The 20,595-nt window shown below is 35.6% G+C and overlaps 1 protein-coding gene across 1 annotated transcript in view; it reads left to right on the forward strand.

Moving 5' to 3' along the window:
• Positions 1-20,595, forward strand: part of Nvy (CBFA2/RUNX1 partner transcriptional co-repressor nervy) — a 57,259-nt gene that overhangs the window by 13,886 nt on the left and 22,778 nt on the right. The window contains exon 2 of the mRNA XM_083052689.1: positions 11,588-11,975. Coding sequence (XP_082908815.1) covers positions 11,609-11,975 — 367 coding nt within the window. The 5' untranslated portion in view covers positions 11,588-11,608. The remainder of the gene's footprint in view (positions 1-11,587; positions 11,976-20,595) is intronic.

Here is a 20,595-nt window from a genome sequence, read left to right on the forward strand (position 1 = left end):
TACATATGTTCGAATCTTGTATGAATACTTAGGAGAAAGTGTAGGTGAATGGGTGTGAACAAGTGTGGTGGACAAGTGTATGAATGTAGCAAGTATCATAAATAGATATTTTTTATCTTAGAGTTCGAGTACTATTTGTAAGAGATTCAATTTCTTCTTTACGATTTCTAGATTTTATTACTTACAAGTACAACATATGAAATATTATGGGCCAGTTTCACCATCTTCGATTATCTTAATCCACCGATTAAATTTAAGAATTGCCAACTGCAAAGCACAGACATGCATCTTATTGCAAATGGGAGTAAAGTTGATCAGTTGTAAGCTTTGCAGTTGACAATTCTTAAATTTAATCGGCTGATCAAGTTAATCGGAGCAGATGGTGAAACTGGTCCTATTTCTTATAAGTATTATTCGAATCCTTGGAAAACGAAACTTGATTCGACTCGGAGATTTAAATACATATTGAACTTGATCCCACCCCTACAAATTCAATGTTCAAACTTAACCATATTTACTACGCAGAAGTATGATTTGATCAAATAGGATAAAAACCTGATCAGACATCAATGAATCCATTTGCTCGCGTCTATTACATCTCGATCTTAAAAATCCCATCCTTCGATCATGTTCCATCTACCTTACGGTTGATTAACGGCAGCTGACATCTTAAGATCGGGTCATCCGCGTCGCGGATGAGGACGACGACGACGATGACAGCGATGACGACAGAGAGGGAGGACGAGACAGAGATCAGGGAAAGAGCGAGCGAGCGAGTGAAAGAGAGCAAGAGAGAGAGAGAGAGGGAGGGAGGGAACGCATCGTCGAGAGAGGTCGACGACGGCGCGACGCGGCTCTGTGCGTGACATTTTTGTAATGAAACCATGCTAAACGCACGTCGCGCGCCCGCGCTCTCGGCAGTCAGTACGGTAGACATCTGGCCTGCCTCTCGCGCCTGGCCGTTCTAATATTGGAAATTTCAGAGAGAGAATACGCGTCTCTCTCTCTTTCTCTCTCTCCACCCTCTTTCCTCTTTCTCTCCTGCTCTTCGGGGGTACCGTACCATGTGCAGGACATATGTATAAACATAAGCCTGGGTCTCTCTCTCTCTCTCTCTCTCTCTCTCTCTCTCTCTCTCTCTCTCTCTCTCTCTCTCTCTCTCTCTCTCTCTCTCTCTGCGCCGCGAGACGCCGAAGCCGTTTCCTTCGAAAACGCGGACCGCGATCGATCCACGATTATTCGTCTTTCCCTTTTCCATATCTCTCTCTTTCTCCTTCACGTGGAGGTTTTTACGCGACGGAAAGATGTCCATTGCGTCCTATTATGCGGAAATGTAATGGCTTTAAGTTAAATTAAAGTAGGCTATATTGGGATTGGTTTATATACATACTATACAGGGTGGTCCTCGTAATGATCACCGCGATATTTAAGGCATTTGATCTGACAAAAAGAGTCATCAACAGAAATGTATCAATTTTTAACCGAGAAATTAATAAATTGTAATAAAAATTGGCCAAATACTTTTTGTTTGAATAATTGTTAAAATAGCAAGGTTATCTTGACTGTTTTAAATGGAATCATCGTGTTGTTCTTTTTTTTAATAGTAATGTAGAAGACAGTAAAACAAATTCAATGAGTACACGCACAATGTCACTTTAAGTTACAATTCAATAAACCATTTTAAATTTGCTTTAAAGTAAAGCATAATTCTTCGCTATTGAGGAAGTTTACTAGAAACGTAAATAGTAAACAGATTCGACTTGATCTTATGTTGTCCACATAGTTTAGCTATTAACCTGATCAGTAAACTTATCAGTTTATCGTGTATGTCTGAGTACCTGATATAATCATATCATATGATTATTTTGATCATATTGATCATTTTGATTGTTTTGATCATTTTTATTAATTTGAATGTATTGATCACTTTGATCATTTTGTGATCACTTTGATAATTTTGATTACTTTAATCGTTTTGATCATTTTGATCATTTGGATTGATTTGGTAGTTCTGATTGAAATCGATTAAAATGATCAAATAAGTGATGATGAAAACGATTAAATAATATATGTATATTACATTATATTATACTTATTATAATACTATATTATTATATATATATATTATATAAACTTTATTTAAACATCATACACGTAATATGAATTAAAATGATAGAGAACCTTTTAAATACTTAATTGCTCCTAATTCCTAATAGGATAAAGTAGAAGAAAGCAATCAATCATAAACAAATCATCTTAGTAAACGATTTTCTCTTTTTGAAATCCTTTTTCTCTCTTAAGTAGAACAGACTAAATCTATCTCTATCTTTCTCTCTTTCTCTCTTTATATATTTTTCTCTCACTCTCTTTCATCCATGTCGCTTTTTATCCACCAGCTGTGCTGGCCTGTTCGGCCACTTTTTTCTCCTTTCTTGCGCCGCCGTGGAAAGTGGAGCGAATTTGGCGAAACGTTTGATAGAGTCCTCATCACGTCATCCCAGTGAATCTTCCACTTTATTTCGAAAATCGCGAAACGATTGGAGAATCGTGGGAAATATCTGTGAGAGTGAGCCTGTGCCTTCTCCCCTCGCTCGTTATATATATATACGCGCAATATCTCGTTGCAATTATAATAATAAATATAATCAATTAAATTCGGCCCACACAGTTGTTATGTAACATTATATCATGACAATAAACGCCGTTTATAATTACAATCAATTGCAAGTATAATTAATAAAATTAATTCGGGGTGCGCCGACATTATACATATTTGCATTTCACCGGTGGCGCCTGTCCCCCCTCCTCCGCCCCCCTCTCTTTTCATATTTGACCATGCCGATTACACGAAAGAACAAGGAATGGAAGAAAAAAAGTTGGGCAGCATCTCCGATCTCCTCTCCTCGAGGAGATCGCGCTCGTAACTCGCGATAATTCGCGCGCGCTCGCGCGCACGCGCGAGAGTGGCAGGGAGGAGAGGGGAAGCTTTTAGATCCGCGCGCGTATAACCACAGCTGCGCGCAATTACGAGCGGGAGAGCCGCGGATTTTCTGCCGCAGCACGTATATCACTTCGCGTAGAGCGGCACCGTTCTTGTTTGTTTAACTAAGCGTCTTAACGAATTGCTGGAGAGAGACGCGCGTCTCTCTCCGGCAAGTCGGGGACCAAAGCTCACCTTAACGACGCGACGAGAAGAGACGGAAGGAGAGAGAGAGAGAGAGAGAGAGAGAGAGAGAGAGGGGGGAGAGACTCTTTCTCTCTCTCAGTAGCAATCGATCGCAGGTGACATCCGAGTTGATTGCATTCTCTCAAGATCGCGCGACGCGAAAACTGCACGCGACTAACTCTGTATATATCTAAAATGCTCGCGGAATATACAGAGTGATTCATTTTAATCTTAACAGGCATGTATTTGGAAATTACGGAATTAAAAAAAATTTATGAGGCAAAGTTGTAAGATTTGGAGGGGAGGGGACATAATATCATGAGAATTGCTGTTGACGTTTCTTAAAGTTATTTGAAGGTTAACCTAATTTTTTAAATGGAATTAATTTTTTTATGTAAATCGATTTCCCTCCCAATATTTGAGATAAAAAGTTATAAGATGAATAGTTTACGCGATATATTATATTTTATATTTTTGTTTGTGACATAATTTTACATAATCTATGAAATATTGTGTAAAATATTTATTTTTCGATGATCTTATATATATCAATTTTTTATGCATAAAATAATGAGAGAAATCAATTGTAAAGAAAAACACATTGTTTTTGAGAAAAAGTATGTAATTTGCAATTAACAGCTGCATATTGATTTTTTTATTTTAAGATTACAAAGAATTATTCTTAATTAAGGTTCAGCATTTTTAAACTTTATTTTTAAGTGAACATGAAATGAATTCAAGCATCAAAGGAGATTTAATTATCCCTTATATAAAAAAAAAAAAATTTAAACGTTAATATTGTTAAAATATTATTTTATAAATACAATTGATTATATCCGCGCGTGTCAGTATTATATTGCGATGCAAACCTCGAAATAACCTTTCAATTACATTTCGCATCTAACTGCAGTCTTGTGTAACAGACAGCTTCATGATGGCGCTACAAACGAAGGAAAAATAAATATCCTTTTACACAAACAAATAACAAAAATCAAATTATTTGCAGCGTTGAATCAGGCAATTAAGCGAACGATGCGCGTTAAAGGTATAGCTTTCATGTTTTATGTTTTAAAGCATAAGCTTTGAAAGAGTCCAGCAACCAAATTAATCGCGTTGTCTTCTTTTAAGATACTTTGTATTAATTTTTTTTAAATGAAATAAGGTTGTAAGCAGCATAAAATATGATGCTTCTCATATGACAATCATCACTTGCTCTGAATTTCAACAAATGCAGAAGCTTTACAAAATTGTTTCTCTTCCTTTTTTTCGATAATATGCAAAATTATATTTTAATATCATTTTTTATCTTGTTACAACACGAATTATGTACGTAATATTAATATATATAGCAGATTAAGCACGATTAATATATATAATCTTCATTATTATCTTTCTAATCTTTTATAATCTTTATTATTATCTTTATTATATTATTTTAGATATTATATTATATATTATTATTATTTAATTATATTATATATTAAATATTAATATTAAAAATGATTAATATAAAATATAATAATATATAATATTAAATATTAAATAATAACATATAATATATAAATAATAATATATAATATATAAATAGTAATATATAATATTAAAAATTATTAACACACAAAATATTATTATGTTTACTGAATATTCAGTATTCTTGTATGATGTTATAATTTAAGGCCCGTATTATGAGCTCACATTTATCTCTAAATGTACCTCTAAAGTTAGAGGTGTCTCTAAAGTTAGAGAGGCCCGTATTATGAGCTCACATCTATCTCTAGATGTACCTCTAAATGTGGCGATATTATGAGCGCACATCTATCTCTAGATGTGTCTCTAAACGTGTCACGATAAATGTGGCGATATTATGAGCGCACATCTATCTCTAGATGTGTCTCTAAACGTGTCACGATAAATGTGGCGGTATTATGAGCGCACATTTAGCGGCGCATCTAGAGGAAATCGCCTAAAAAACCTATTTTGTACCACATTTATAGCACATTTATGCTACTCTCGATAAATGTGCCCTTAGGTACATTTATTTGCGCCTCTAACTTTAGAGGCATATCTAAGAGATAGATGCGTGCCTCTAAAGTTAGAGACGCAGATGAATGTACGACTAAAGTCAGTTTATCTGCATCTCTAACTTTAGAGACACATCTAAGAGATAGATGTAAGCTCTAAATGTGCGATAAATATATGATTGATTTTAGATGTACATTTATCTGCGCCTCTAACTTTAGAGGCGCCTCTAACTTTAGAGGTACATCTAGAGATAGATGCGAGCTCATAATACGGGCCAAAGTATCTAGGCCAGCGTTTCTTAACCTTTTTTATGATGCGAACCTATTTTCGTTAAATTATTTTAATGCGGCCCCCCTTAAGTATTCAGTAATGTAAAATTAAGTTCCTTAAAAATAAATTAAGTACATATTCAAAGCCGCTTGTATATGTACACTTCTCGCATTACTGCTCATATGATGACTAAACACAAGTTTTGTGTTTTTTCTGTTTCTTCGAGCTTTCGCGGACCTTCTCTGTCAGAACATTGCGGAGGTTAAGAATCGCTGATCTAGGTCATTGATAGTTAGATAGGGTTACTTTTCTTTTAATTAATTAAATAGACGGATTCTATTCGTTATGGGTTCTATTACAACGTGTCACATAGGAGACTAACAGAAAACAGAAGATCGCAAATACCGCAACACTTGCGCATATGCGACGAATGTATTCGCGAACAACTGTAACAACAGAAGAAAAGTGTCAATTAAAATTATTACGACCATCTGTCACAATAAAGATCGACACGTCCGCGACCGCAGATTGTGTCGTGCGTAAAATCCGCCGAAACTGCGTATAGCGCACAACCTTTTTCCATCGTTCGCACGAAATACCAGGGGGGGGGGGGAGAGAATGGTTTGATTGATGAACGACCGTAGAAGAATCGGCGAGAGCGTTGTTACGTGACCAGAATATGGGCTGTTGACGCTTTTATTACCGTGATGGTAATCAGAGCGGCATTTCCAATGATTTCTCCGCAAATAGTTTAGTAATTAACGATGATGCGATTCGTTGATCGTTTGTGTTATAATTGCTAAATTAACAAAAAATTAAAAATTCGGAATTTTTTTTTATATATAATAGAATTTGTTACACAGAATAATTTTATGAAAGATCCTCTCGAAGCTTGTGATAAAATCCATCGCTTTATCACTGCATAGATTTTTTTAGCATAACAACTTGCATGAAATTAAATAATTCTCTCTCTCTCTCTCTCTCTCTTTCTTTGCCGACATAAAAATTAAGAGCAGATCGTAATAAATCGTATTTACGTTCAGCAAGCTCGTTCTTGCGCGTTCGTCTTAATTAAACGGAGGAACAATTATTATTACCAGCGCGGGCCCCTTATTGTTCGGCGATCGTTCGCCGGAAACCGAACCGGAGACTCGCGAATTTCGAACTTCCCGGTGCAATTACGAACACGTTAAAACTCGACGGCATTTGGCGACGGTAATTTCGCGCGAAAAATTATAGCGAGTCATCCGTGCGGCCGTTTCTTGGACGCAACGAAGGGCTCGTTTGCATTTCACGTTAATAACAGGACCATGTGGCACCGAAGGCAGCCTGCTGCCACAGCTGTGTGTGTGTCTGTGGGTGTGTGTGTGTGTGTGCTGCGCGTCAATAAAATAAAATTCTATCCGGTTAGGAACGGCGCGGTGGTGCGCCACGTGGATCTTAAAGATTACTCGCGTTTCCGCATTGGTGGCCATTTAATTTTTCCCAACGTGTAATTTTGCCCACGTCGAACCGAAAATATCGCAGAACTCATGCAAATCGGCCGGTCCTAAAATCGAATTCATACACACAAATATGATATTATACAAACCGCATAAGAGCTATATCTAACTTTTTTTTATAAATTAAAAATACAATTGCATCTACTTTTTATCAGTTTGTATTTATTATAAAAATAAATATTTAATATATTTAATAATATTATATATAATATATATTAATATACCTATAATACACATATACATATAATATATAATACATATATGATATATATAATATATATAATATATAATAAATAAATAATAAATTAATATAAAAATATAAGTTAATATATAATTATTATATTATATATATATATATATATATATATATATAGTATGTATTATATATTATTATTATATTGTTATATATTAAATATTTAATATACATATGATTGAATTATTATATTAATATTATTAATATTAAAATTTATTAATATAAAATATTAAACATTGGATCTGATATTACATGAATAATTTTTATTTTTGTAAGTTTTTTGTTTACTTAAATCTATCGATTGAGCACCGAAAGGTCTTCTCTATCCAGAAATGTTTCTTCTGGCAAAAATAAACCGATTTTCGCGTATGCAGAGTAAGCTGTGCATGTAAGAGAGAAAAATGGATTACTATAATCAAATATAGTCAAAAATGGCACAATGTTGTCCAGGGGAGGAGACAGGTTCATTATGATTATTTCCTTCAATGGGCGCCAATTTCATTATAACCATTTCTGTTTCCGGTGACATGGCTTTGTCTCCGGTTACCGAATGGCACATGCAGGTGATAGAACCGATGCATGTGACTTTGCTGGGAATAATAATTGCTGTAGCAATGTTGTAATGTTATGTGCACATAAGAAATATATTAGTCTTATTTAAGATTCACATGCATAATTTAATCCGCGCGACAGTTCACATTAAAAGTTAATGAACTGTCTTTTATATGTTAAACAGGGATAAAAATCGTAAAAAGACAGCGCTATAGCTATCTTCGATTTAATTTAGAATAATAATAATACGTGCAACATGTCTATTATATATGAAATAAAAATATTAATAAAATATATTAATAAATATTAATAAAATATTAAAAAAATATATTAATAAAATATTAATAAAAATAATAATAAATCTTAGTTTTAAAAATATTAAATTCCTACCAGGATATTTTCTCATTAATAAAAAATTTATCCCGCACTGTGTACAGTATATACAACGACAATTTAACGAAATGTAAAATTATAACGAAATTCGCGGGAGAATTTATTTATACATTATATTTCTTCTTACAGAATTGTAAAAAAAAAAATCGTGACATATTCGGTTAATTTTAATGCCGGACATAACTGTCGCGCTCGTAAAAGTCTCGATGTGATTACCGTAATAAATATGAAACAAGATTTTGCAATGTAAGCACGAGATAAAGAAGAAAAGGCTGCGATAGCGCGAATGGAGAAAGGGAATTAAATATGCGCCTTTTTACGAACAAAAGGCAAAAATGTTTATGTGCATAGCACTCTGTGCTGCAGATACCACCTGTTAGGCTGATGTACGTAAATTTTCATAATGTTTACGACTCAGTTCGCAACTTGTTTCGGTGATAAGAGAGATTGCTCTAGATTCACAAAGAATATTTGGATGCAAAATAGAACTCGAAGTATCCGCGTCCTCGTTACATAAAAGTTAGAGGGTAAGCAGTCTGGTTTCGCGGGTACCCCTATGATAGGGGTTATTCGTAGAATGCGGGTGTCTGTATGGTGCCTACATTGTTTTTAAAATAAATTATTAGATTATTGATTAAAAAAAAATATTTTGACGTCAACTTGTTCAACGTCACGTATTTTTTTTACAGAATATCAATTTTTTTTACTCATAATTAATTATCTGCTTCGCGAAATCAGTGCTTATTCGTATGAAAAGAATAATTGATATGGATGATTTTATTGTATTTATTATGTATTGTCGTTGGGTTTTTCCGAGCTCTAATGCAAAGAAAATTTTAATAAAAAGTATTATCCTGTATCTAATTTTCAGTTTGTTTAATGTAATGTGCTTGTGCTCTATAAAAAAATTTCAATAATTTAATTAAACATAAAGTACTTAACATATACGTCAAATTCATGCAAAATTAATTTGTAAAATTTGTCTCTGCAATTTTAATAAAACATTAGTACAGACATGTACTAGATTACATATACTATATAACATGTTTTATATTAGCCTCTATTTAAGTATATATTAAGTCTCTATTTTTATTTTAAACTGCTTTTTCTCTTATATACATATAATATAGTAGGTAGTAAACAGCAAGCAGTCCAGTTTACTACCTAAAACTTGTTTTATTCCAAATTAAATTCAATTTTATATCGACATTAAGGGAATAATTTAAAATTTAATTTTAGATTTCTAGTTTCTTATTTTTTTAACCCTTTTATCAATACATAATTTTTCAATGTATTGGTATCTAGATACGTTGTAGCAGGTACTGGGCATCGAACATTCTTTCTCGTTATATTTTAGAAGGTTTTCAAATACAAAAGTCCTTACATTTTAAAGTTATTTTAGGTATCAATTTATTATTTATTAACAGAAGGGTTAAAGAGAGTTTTAACGTTAAAGACTAAGTGAGCTGGAGAGACTAATCAAATATGTTCATACGAAAAATTAATTCCGTTAATGAATTCACAAATGGAGGATTATTTGCGGTAGAAAATTCGGAGGAAAACACTTGCGGAGATGGTCCCACATTTGTAGGCCGCGCACACCGAGCGCGGTCAAAAATGACGCGATCAGTTATGGACGGCAGCGTTCGCGGATCCCCCAATAATTCCGTGACGGATCCTTGTTGGTTTGTAAAACATCCGTTTGCACGTTCCATTAAAACGGTCATCGGTATGCGCGGCGACGATCCGGTCTCACCGAGCACGTAGACGAAACATGCGGTCGGCGCGACGCTCCCGCGAAATGGAATCAATCAAATATGAATCGTGCGCGTGATGACGTACATATGGTATATGGGTATCCCGGGGTGTCCTCTCGCTATTCCTCGTTTTTCCCCGCGTCGTCGTGTCGGCTCGAGCCCGACGTGCTTGATAGCAGGTGCACGTTCTCGCGGAGACGGATAGAAGAAGCTGTTAATATTCAATTTTAATATTTTCATGATGCGTGCGAATAGATTCTCGCGAATTTCCTTCTTAAACAGAGGAAATAAGAGGGAGGAGGGAAACATGACAAAAGAAATAATTAAATTGTAGGGTAATATTTGTTTTCTTAACTATTTTCTTTTTTCTTCTTAATCCTTCTCCAAAGCCTTCTCTTAAAGATCTGATTCTTTTCATTCTTCATTTGAGTTGTTTAATCCTTAATTACTCGCATGGAGTGCAGGTCAGTTTAAATTTTATATATTTGGGTTATGTTTGTCAGGTTCACATTAAATTTTTTGTCACGTTCTTCTTTAAATATTTTTGTGTTATTTCAAAAATATAGCTTAAGATGAATAAAAAATGATACTATAATAAAAAATCCGAATAATTTATTTTTCAATTGAAATAGGGGATTAGGATCATTTTTACACTCACTAATAATAATATGATTCTGATTGTGTGCAATTAATTGAAGGTATATCTTACATGTATAAATAACTGATTTTTTAACGCAAATCAATTAATTAAAATGTCTGTAGATTTATTTTTATTTTATCTCATTTTATTGTAAATTTTCTTTTCTCACTATTTTCCTTCATTTTCTTGTTTCGTCGCGTAATTATTGCTTGTACGTTCTCATATGTAAATTTAATAGTTGCTCAAAGGGGATGCTGTTCTAGAGAGAGCGTGTTCAATAAAATATCTATCTATACAGGATATTTTTAAATAAGCGCTAAAAATTTTAGGAAATAATTCTTTGTCGAAAATTAATAAAAATGGGGGTTTTTCATATAAACATATATTCCTCCCTATATCTTTCCCTGAAGAGTTACATTTCTTTAATGGGGGAGATAAAAATTAGGTTTTTAATTTTTTTCTCAAATTTTTTGGACAAGCTAAAAAAATGAAATTTGTAGATACTTTCCATTAATAAAAATGATATTTATTAATATTTTTGAAATTTTCTCGTATTATTATAAGAGAATGAAACTAACAACCCCTATTCAATTTTTTATTTGAACTTTTTAACTGATCGGAATGGGACTATCTAAAAATATGAGAAAAGCGAAAGCTTGTTAGAAAGCTTGTTTCCTTTAGAAACTTTATTCTTTTTTTCATAAAATCAATAGTTTTCAAGAAAAAAAAATAAAAACCTAATTTTTACTCCCCTTTTGAAGAAGTGTCTCCTCAGGGAGTGATATAGGAGTATATATGTTTATATGAAAACTCTTCCTTAATTTTCGACAAAAGAATCATCTCCTAAAATTTTTCACACTTATTTAGAAACACCCTGTATATTTCCTCCCGTATTTATTTTACCTTGTTTCGCTCTCCGAGTTTCTCGGACCAGCTATTTATCGCGTGACTGAGTTAGTTATCACTAAATTTCTTTTTTCCAAGAGCCAACAATGGGGGTGTGATTTAAGGGAATTTAATCAATGCCCGCAGGTGAGAACACGGCCCGCGAGCATGAAAGTGGAGGGCGGAGCGGCGGCGACGACGACTACGACGACGACGACGGTCCTCCACAAGGTCAAGGTTAAGGAAGAGACAAAGGAATGCTGTGGCTATCAGCAGCAGGCCTTGCCGCCGTCCACGTTGGCGGCCACCACCGTCGCGACGCCCACCACCGTTTCGGTCGCGACGGCGATCCCCACGAGTGTCACTAACACCAACGGCATCGCCACTGCGAATCCACCATCTTCGACGGCCACCGCGGTCGCCACCGCCGCCCCAGCTCCGCAGTCTTCCGGTATTATCTGCCATCCGCCGGTGACCGCCCCCAATACCGTCGACTCTTTTCCAGTCGACCTTGATCTCAAGGCGAAGAATAAGGGTGAGTATATATGTGTATATGTATTTCTTCTCTTACGTGTCTCTCTCACTGAAAAAATATTATCACGTGATGCGTGACATGGCACATTGAAAAATTGTATTCTCAAAATAAGAGGACTGTATAATATAAAATCCTTCTCAACAGAGATTCCTTAGTGTTTTTAGAACATCCTCTAAAATTAAGAATTCTTCTTCATAGAAGAAAGTTAAGAATTTTTCTAAAATTAAGAATTCTTAACAAAGAATATTCTTTGTTAATTACAGACTTTACAAACTTTGTTAATTACAAATAATCGTATGTTTTTTTATGTGGATTGTTCATTTGGTGTTACATGATCATATCGTTGCAACAGCAACCATGTATGGTTATGTATTGCAATTTACAATGCAGTGCAGTGTTTGTCACTGAATGGTTTTAGTTCGAAGAATAGATGAAATTAATAAGTTAATTAATTTAAGTTAAGTTAATTAAATTGTTCAGGACCCAAATCTCATATCTCGTTCGATCTATATATGTATACACTATATTTGTGCTTTCTTCATGGTCTTTTTTTGCCTGTGTGTTGTAAAATAATATTCTCTTTTGTTAATGTAAAAAAAATCCCATTTCGTTTACATTTTTAAATTAGGAATATCTGATTCTTGAGATAAAAGGATCCTTTTGACGCTTTTTTTATAAAACACAGTATTCTAAAAATAAGTAGAAAATTCTTAAAATGAGAATACAATTTTTTCAGTGGTAAGAGAAAATGAGTCGATCGTACAAGTATATTTTCTACGCATTCTTGAAAAGATATCATTCATCTGACTACTGATATTGATTGACAATATTAGTGATTATTTTAATTTTCTTTTAATGTAATGTTAATAACAGGTTTTTTTTGCTCTGTAGAATGATTCTTGTTTTTTAGAAGCTTGTAGTCGAATGTTTAGCGATCGAAAGTTTTCTTAGAAGCGAATATTTCTGCTTTCTTCGGGGAATATTCGATCGAACAAGTTGGCCTGTTTGCCAAAAGTGTAAATATCAATTTGTATTGATCTATTGATTTCTCTGCGCGGTCTAGTCTCATAGTCTGTAATGTCGTGCTTTGCAAAATGTACGTGGAATTATCGGCAGACTCTTCACGTGTGGTATTGCAGAATTAACTAGAGACTGTTATTTCACGAGGATGTATGTAGATGCACTAGAAAAGATATTATGAATATAGCGACAAGTTATTGCAGAAAATTCTCTTCGTTACATTAAAAAGCGCAAAACTAGGATATCGCAATGGAAATTTTAATGGCCGCTATTAACGTGAACGACTGTAATAATATATCGTTATTGCTTCATGTTTAATTATAATTTAATCCAATCAGTGTGATTTCAAGTATCTCGTTGCAACGAATATGTGACGTTCAGAGTTGTTAATACCTCTTTCACTTCCATCCCAGTCGGCAATATGTTGTAATAACCCGTCGGGATGGAGTGACACATGTCGTTTAAAAATTAACAACGTCATCACACTCTAGTCTATCTGATCTATCGCGTGCCCGTAAAAAAGAAAAAAAAAACAAATCACTCGATAGAGTTCAGCTGAATAGTACGGGACGCTATTCCGTTAATTCGAGATATATATATATATATATATATATATGTATATCGACTATTCTCGCTCGAGAGCATACGTCGATGACGTATAGCGCATACAGGTACGGCAAGCGCAGTTTATCTAATTTCAGATTCGCGTCACGGTACATTATACATATACATATACTTTTTCTGTTAACTTAATGCGGATTTCATCGTTTAGCGCGCAGCTGTCAGCTGTCAAGCTGTCGCTTACAATCTGTCACTTGCCGCAGTCAAGATTGCGCCATGTGACAAGCAATCTTTTATATTTCACTAACGAAAATTAAGTTTTTAATTAAAATTTATACACAAGTAACGCAAAAAAAAAAAACAATAAATGTTAATGAAGTTTTAATTAAAATGTATAACGCTGCGTGTATGAACGTTCCGGACACAGACCGGATTGACGTAAATCATGTGTAAGTTTAACACGAAGGCACGCACATGTCAACTTTATAATAATTTTTCTTCAACATTTTTGTCGGTTTAATTAAAACTGTATAAAGCACACACACCATGGATTCAAAAAATTCGTTTATTAATTATTTAAAAAATATTTTAAAAAATTTCATGATTTCGATTCGTTTGAAGAAAAAAAAGGATCGTGCGATGCTCTTTTCGGAGTGGCGCCGGAAGTTGACCCCGATCCTCGAAACTGGAAATTAAAAGGAACGACCTCGTCTCGATGTCCGCACGAGAGCCCACGCTGTGGGCGCATCGTACATTAGTTCGGAATATTGCATGACGGTACCCGTATATCGAGTCCACGCGCGCTCGCTCGCTCGCTCGCTCTTTCGCTCGAATCGTACATTCAGCTCGAGCCGCTTATCTAGACGGGCGGCGAGCCCGCAGCTAACTTGAGAACCGAGGCTCAGGAAAAAAGCCCCTTCTGGCACATCAAAGCCCCGTCATCACGTCCGAGCGCAAACTCCCACCCCCCCTTCTCTTTCTCTTTCTCTGTTTATTCTAGAATTTATTCGATCAGTTTTTGTTGATGCCACGCTCCATAAAATCATTACGGAAGCGTCGATGAGATAATATACAATTAAAAATTTTTTATAAATTCTTTGTTTGCAACAGACAAGATGACTTGTTAATTAATGTTGATATCCTTCAATGTTGAATCCTTTACTCTGCTATACTATAGGTATATAGCTGCATAAATGCAACAGACACACGCGTGCACAAGAGTGCAATGTGATCGCAGGGGAGAGAGAGAGAGAGAGAAGAGAGGGAGGAAGATGCTTCGTGGGGGATGATGGCGAAACTCCTGCGAGCAGTCAGTCAACTTGGTTGGCTGGCCCGGTATGTGTCGGTTAGGTTCGTGCGCCGCCTGACTGCCTGGTCCAGACGCGATAAGGCACGTCCAACACTTCCACCGGGATTCTGCTCGGGGCTGATATCATATCCGCCGCGTCGCGCTGCGCCGGGGCATCCCCGAGGTGTATTTCGCGATAGTCGCCCGCACACCGCGTGTACCGACCCGACCTATCTACGTATACTCTATACGGGATACGGCTTACGATTTGGTGCCCGTTCCCGGGGCGTATGCGCGATCCGCCTCCTCCCTCGCGAGTTTCATAAAACTGGGAAGATCCGTGATACTCTAGACGCGGAATATATTAGCGACATTACCTCGGGTTGGGTTACGTTCGAAATCTCGTGATGTTGCTTCGAGTAAATATATTAAACGAATGACCGAAATTAATCCTCTGTCGAGACTCTGATATTTCGCTAATTATGTTTGACATGTTCTTTTGGGACAGTAACTGAAGGCACTCTGGCGCAGAGCCATTTCCACACACGTTAGTTTAAATTAATTAGGACGCTTAACAAAGCCCTTCACTCTATGAACGCGGTTCTCATAAACGATAAAATTAATAAACTGAATTAAAATTAATTGGATGTTTACTTAACCCTTCTGCCAATGCATAATTTTGCATCTTTCCAGCAATGTAGGTACCAACTCCGTGTTTCGACATATTGCACCGCGACAGGTTCTTTATAATAGCTAAGTATCAAACATTTTTTTTTATATTTTAGGAGGTTTCTGAATAAAAAGATTCTGGTGAAGCAAAGTTCCAGTACGTTTTTAACGTTTAAAGTTACTTTGGGTATTCGGATACCCGTTCATTGACAGAAGGGTTCCTTTGATCTAGGTGTCGTTAGGGATTGTATTAGTACCACTCGCTATTACTATACTAACTTTTTCTACTGATTCTTCGTTACTTTATAATCTTGTTTTTCGAAGAATCAATTCAGCCGTGTGATTGATTAATATTTGAGGTTGAGTAATATTTATGGGAAAGTAAGATTTGAAATCACTAGAGAATCTCAGTTATTTTCAAAAATTTAAAAGAAGAGCATGTCATCTTCCTAGTCATCTTCCACCGTTCATCCCAGTTTAAGAAAGAAGACATGTGTTATGATGCGTTAACTTGGAGAAGCGTGCAACCGATCAGATTAGAATAATGACCAGAACTAAAATCCTCGACGTCCTTAAGTAGCACACTTGTCTGCGAGATGAAATCGAACACATGGAGTCGCGTGGTGTCGGATCAAATCAACGGGAAGCAAACTCGCGCGAGGAAGGATGCGAGAAAAACGGCATGAGCGACGGAAGAAAGAGGAGATCGAGGTACAGAGTGCGAAAAAGGGGAAGAGCGGGATGGAAAGAGAGAGAGAGAGAGCGGGAAGACCGGGGGGGGGGGTAGGGATTGCGATCAAAGCCATCTGTTGCATTGTCCCGGCAATTAGGAGGCGACAGCTGAGTCCCACCGTACTTACTTCCAGCCAGGGACTCTCAGCCACCGTGGAGCACGTGTGCTTTATCGATCTCGCTCCTCTTCGAACGTCGCCCACGAAGACCACCTTGCTCCAAAACCTTGCGTACGGTTCGGGTGCGTAAATGCCGCGATGCTAATTTCAGTTGTGCTCTCGTGCAGCTGATAGAGCTGCGATTAGTGGCCATGCACAATTTTTTTTTGTTTTCGACAAACATTACCTGTCAACCTGACATGTTGGCGTGGATCGACATTAATAATAAATTATAGCACTTTCATCATTTTTCACGGATCAGACTGAAGAGTAGACAGACATGAAACTTTGTTTTCTTTGCAAAATTTGCAAAGTATATTTTTTCAAAATAATTAATAGACACAAGTTCTTAAGTTTTGCCCTCTTTTCGACTGATGCATTTTATAAAGAATCTTGTAAAAATCTTATGGCTCTATAAAGTTATAGAAATTTTACTGAAAACGACAAAAAATAATAAAAATGAATTGTCCTTAATGAGTATTACGGCTAATTGCGTGAATACTTAGGTCAGTGCGCCGAAAGTAATTCGGAGAAGGAGCAGTTGATTGACGTAATAGTTTGCAGCGAACTTCTTCGTGGCTTGTGAGATGTCTGGTCGTGATACGTTGTGTACCACGTGAAACAAGAAATTTCTCTAAGAAACAATTTAACGCGCGAGAGAAAAATCATTTGGCGCGTTAAAAGCCAACGCAAATATTCATTTTCATTAATTCAACGCTTTTGTAATGTTATGAATGCTCTGTAATGTTATGAATATTTAGGATTAATATTAATATAATTAATATAATTTGATAATATTTTAGTTTTAAATATATTAGATAAAAAAATATAAAAGTGAAACGACGATTACAATTAGCGTTAAAAACGCCGTATAAATAACAAGACACAAAATAATTTTGATGATGATAAATGGATTTCGATGATAGATCGATGACCTTAGAAGTTTTACAGAATTTGCTGAGACACTGATTTGTAGCTAAAATTATATATTGCCCAAATATGTAGATGATATCGGGGCTAAACGGATATCTTTGAACATTCAAAGAAAGTTCGCCCGAGAACTGCGATGTTGCTCTGAGTTATGTGTGTTTGTGTGTGTCTATGTGTGTGCTTGCGCATATGGTCCGCAAGGCCAACCCATATGGGTAAACTTTGATTTTCTGCTGTCACGAAGACAAACGGGGCTCCGCAGAAAAATAGCGCGCGATTATCTGAAATTTTCTACAGTGTAGACACACATACACACACATACACACACAAACACGCATACGTACTCACTCCTTCTCTTACATTCGTCTTAAAATTTTACGACATAAACGTAGTTTAACGATCATCGTATTTCTGTCATATTTATTCCGAGAATGGTTGAAATGAATTTTGCATTAAATATCCCATTTTTCGATCCAAAAATCGATACGAGGTGTAAAGATTCTAATTTCCGATCTCTTAATACGCTAAAAAGATTGTATTCTTAAAGTAAGGGGACTGTATACTGTAAAATCCCTCTTAACAAATATTCTTCAGTAGCATTTCTAAAACATCCTTTAAAACTAAGAATATATTTTAATAACAAACGGTGGTATGTTTTTTTTATGTGGACCGTTCATTTGGCATTATATAGTCAAATTGTTACAGGGTATCCGAAAGTAACCGTGCTACCTTTTCAACGGGAGATTTCTGAGATTATTGGGGGATGATTTATTTTTTCTCAACGAAAATGTCGAGTAAAATCCTCATTTTTTGCAAGCTCCCAATTTTTGCCATTATATATTTTTGTAATTAACAATAAGCCTTAAATTAAAATTCTATTAAATTACTCGACCTGGAATTAACTGAGGAATGTAGTTTTCTTAATATTTGAATTTCATATAGTTTAGTTTGCGAAAAATCCTTCCCCCTCATTTTTAATCACTTATAACTCGAAAATTATTGGTGCCTCGACATTTTCACTGACAATAAGGAAAAATCGTTTCCAAATAATTCCAAAAGTCTACCATAGATCTGGGACATCCTATATATGATTATATAGTGTTGCAATTTACAATGCAATACAGTTTGTCATTAAATGGTTTTAGTTTATTAGAAAAATGAATGAAGTTAATAAGTGGCTCGAAAAAAAAGATTTGAGCGACTTAAGAGAAGTGTTTATGAGTAAGTAACGTTTAACATTTATGTCTATGCTTTTTTTATAATCTTTCTTTGCCTGTGTGCTGCAAAATAATGCACTCTTTTGTTAATGTAAAAATAAATCCCATTTCATCAACATTTTTATAAATTAGGAATATCTGATACCACTAGCGGATCCTGACGTTGATAATGGGAGGGGGGGAGGGGGAAGGGGGTTGCGAAATTATTTTATTTAATATTTTTGGTTTCATGATTAGCTTTTATTCTAGGATCAACGACGTCGATAGCTCTTTAACGTTTGTTTTTCTTTACTTATATTTTTTAAACGAATTCAGCAAAACTGTTTCTTTTTTAATTTGCAAGGGAGGGTTTTAACCCCAAAACCCTCCTCCAGGATCCGCCAGTGTCTGATACTAATCTTTCGAAGATTTCCATCTTAAAAGAGGATCCTATTTTAGAAAAGGGTATTCTAAAAATAAGTGGGAAATTCTTAAAATGAGAATACAATTTTTTCAGTATATGTATATCCGCGCCTCCTAGTAGCTATATTTTCCCCGGATCGTCATAGCTTTTAACTCGAACTCCCTGTTCGGCCTCTATTATTACAATAAAGAATGGCCGGCAATATCGGACGCGGTGTGGATGCTCGTCACGATCAAACAAAATCACCAAAGAAGAGCGCGCCCCCGTTTCTTCCGTTTCTTCTGATAAGCCTTTGGTGAGACGCACATGAGAGAGAAGGACGGAGAACCGCTGCAGGAAGTAACAGCTGGTCGAAGGGATAGCAACATCAGCAACAGCAGCGGCGGCGGCGGCGACGGCGGCAGTACCATTACCATCATCCGAGCTAGATACCTTCTCTCTCTCCGGTATTCTTGTACATACATACGAGCGCGCACACACGTGCGGAAGATGCATCGTACGTTGCATCGTACGTCGCGGAACTCGGCAAGATTGCGCTCGTCGCGGGAGAGTTGAGTGACAGCTCGTCGCGTGCAATCACGGCGCGACGCTGATTAAACATTCGCGTGTCGCGCATATGCGCGCACGTCGTTGACGGTCTTTAACCTTGAAAAGATTCGTGAAGAACAATCTGTATCCGGGGACAGCCCCAGCATCCGCACCTGTGTACCTAACATGTATGTAGGAGATTCCAAAGGTTATTTGGAGACGATTTTTCCTCAGCAAAAGTGTCGAGGGAGGTCATCATATTTTGCATGTTCCCAATTTTTGTCATCATCTTTGCGTAATCTTTGTAACTTAAGCCTTAAATTAATATTCTATTAAAGTAAACTCTACCTGAAATTAACTGAAGAATGTGGTTTTGTTAATATTTTATTTCCACAAGGCTTAGTTTGTGAAAAACCTTTTATTGTCACAATCGCTTATAATTCAAAAATTACAGCCAAAAATTATTTTAAACCAGACAAAGTATTTTTTATAGATTTTTGGATGCTGAAAACGATGCCGCAAACCAAATTTTATTAGCATGTCAGATTTCCAAAATAATTGAGATTTAATGTGTAAAAGACAGCTTTTTGAGATTTTTTTGTAAAAATGATTAACGTCATCTGGAAAGTCTGATCAGATGTCATAAATGTATTGTTTATTCCCTATAAAATGCATTTTTTTATTTTAATATTTTACTTTCAAAATATTGTTGATCTTTTTTACAAAAAAATTTAAATATCGCAAAATAAGCCATTTTTTGCATATTAAACCTCAATTATTTTGGAAACTTGACATGCTGATGAAAATCAGCTTGTGGTATTGTTTTCAGCATCCAAAAATTTATAAAACACCCTTATCTGGTTTAAAATAATAAAAAAAATATTTGAAAAAAAATATTTTTTGTAAACTAGTGTTATTAATGTCTCGATATTTTCACTAAGAAAAAATTGTTTCCAAATAATCTCAAAAATCTGTCATTAACGGGTGGTCCAGTAAGTCTGGGACACTATATATATAAGATATATGATTGTGATCACATATTCTTTTTAATTTTATTTTCGAATGATTAAAAAATTCTAACGTGATAGTCGGATCCCGGACACACATGACACAG

The sequence above is a fragment of the Prenolepis imparis genome, unplaced genomic scaffold, assembly GCF_030444845.1.
Source record: "Prenolepis imparis isolate NDT839.2.m4 unplaced genomic scaffold, iyPreImpa1.0 SCAF_13, whole genome shotgun sequence".
Taxonomy (NCBI): domain Eukaryota; kingdom Metazoa; phylum Arthropoda; class Insecta; order Hymenoptera; family Formicidae; genus Prenolepis; species Prenolepis imparis.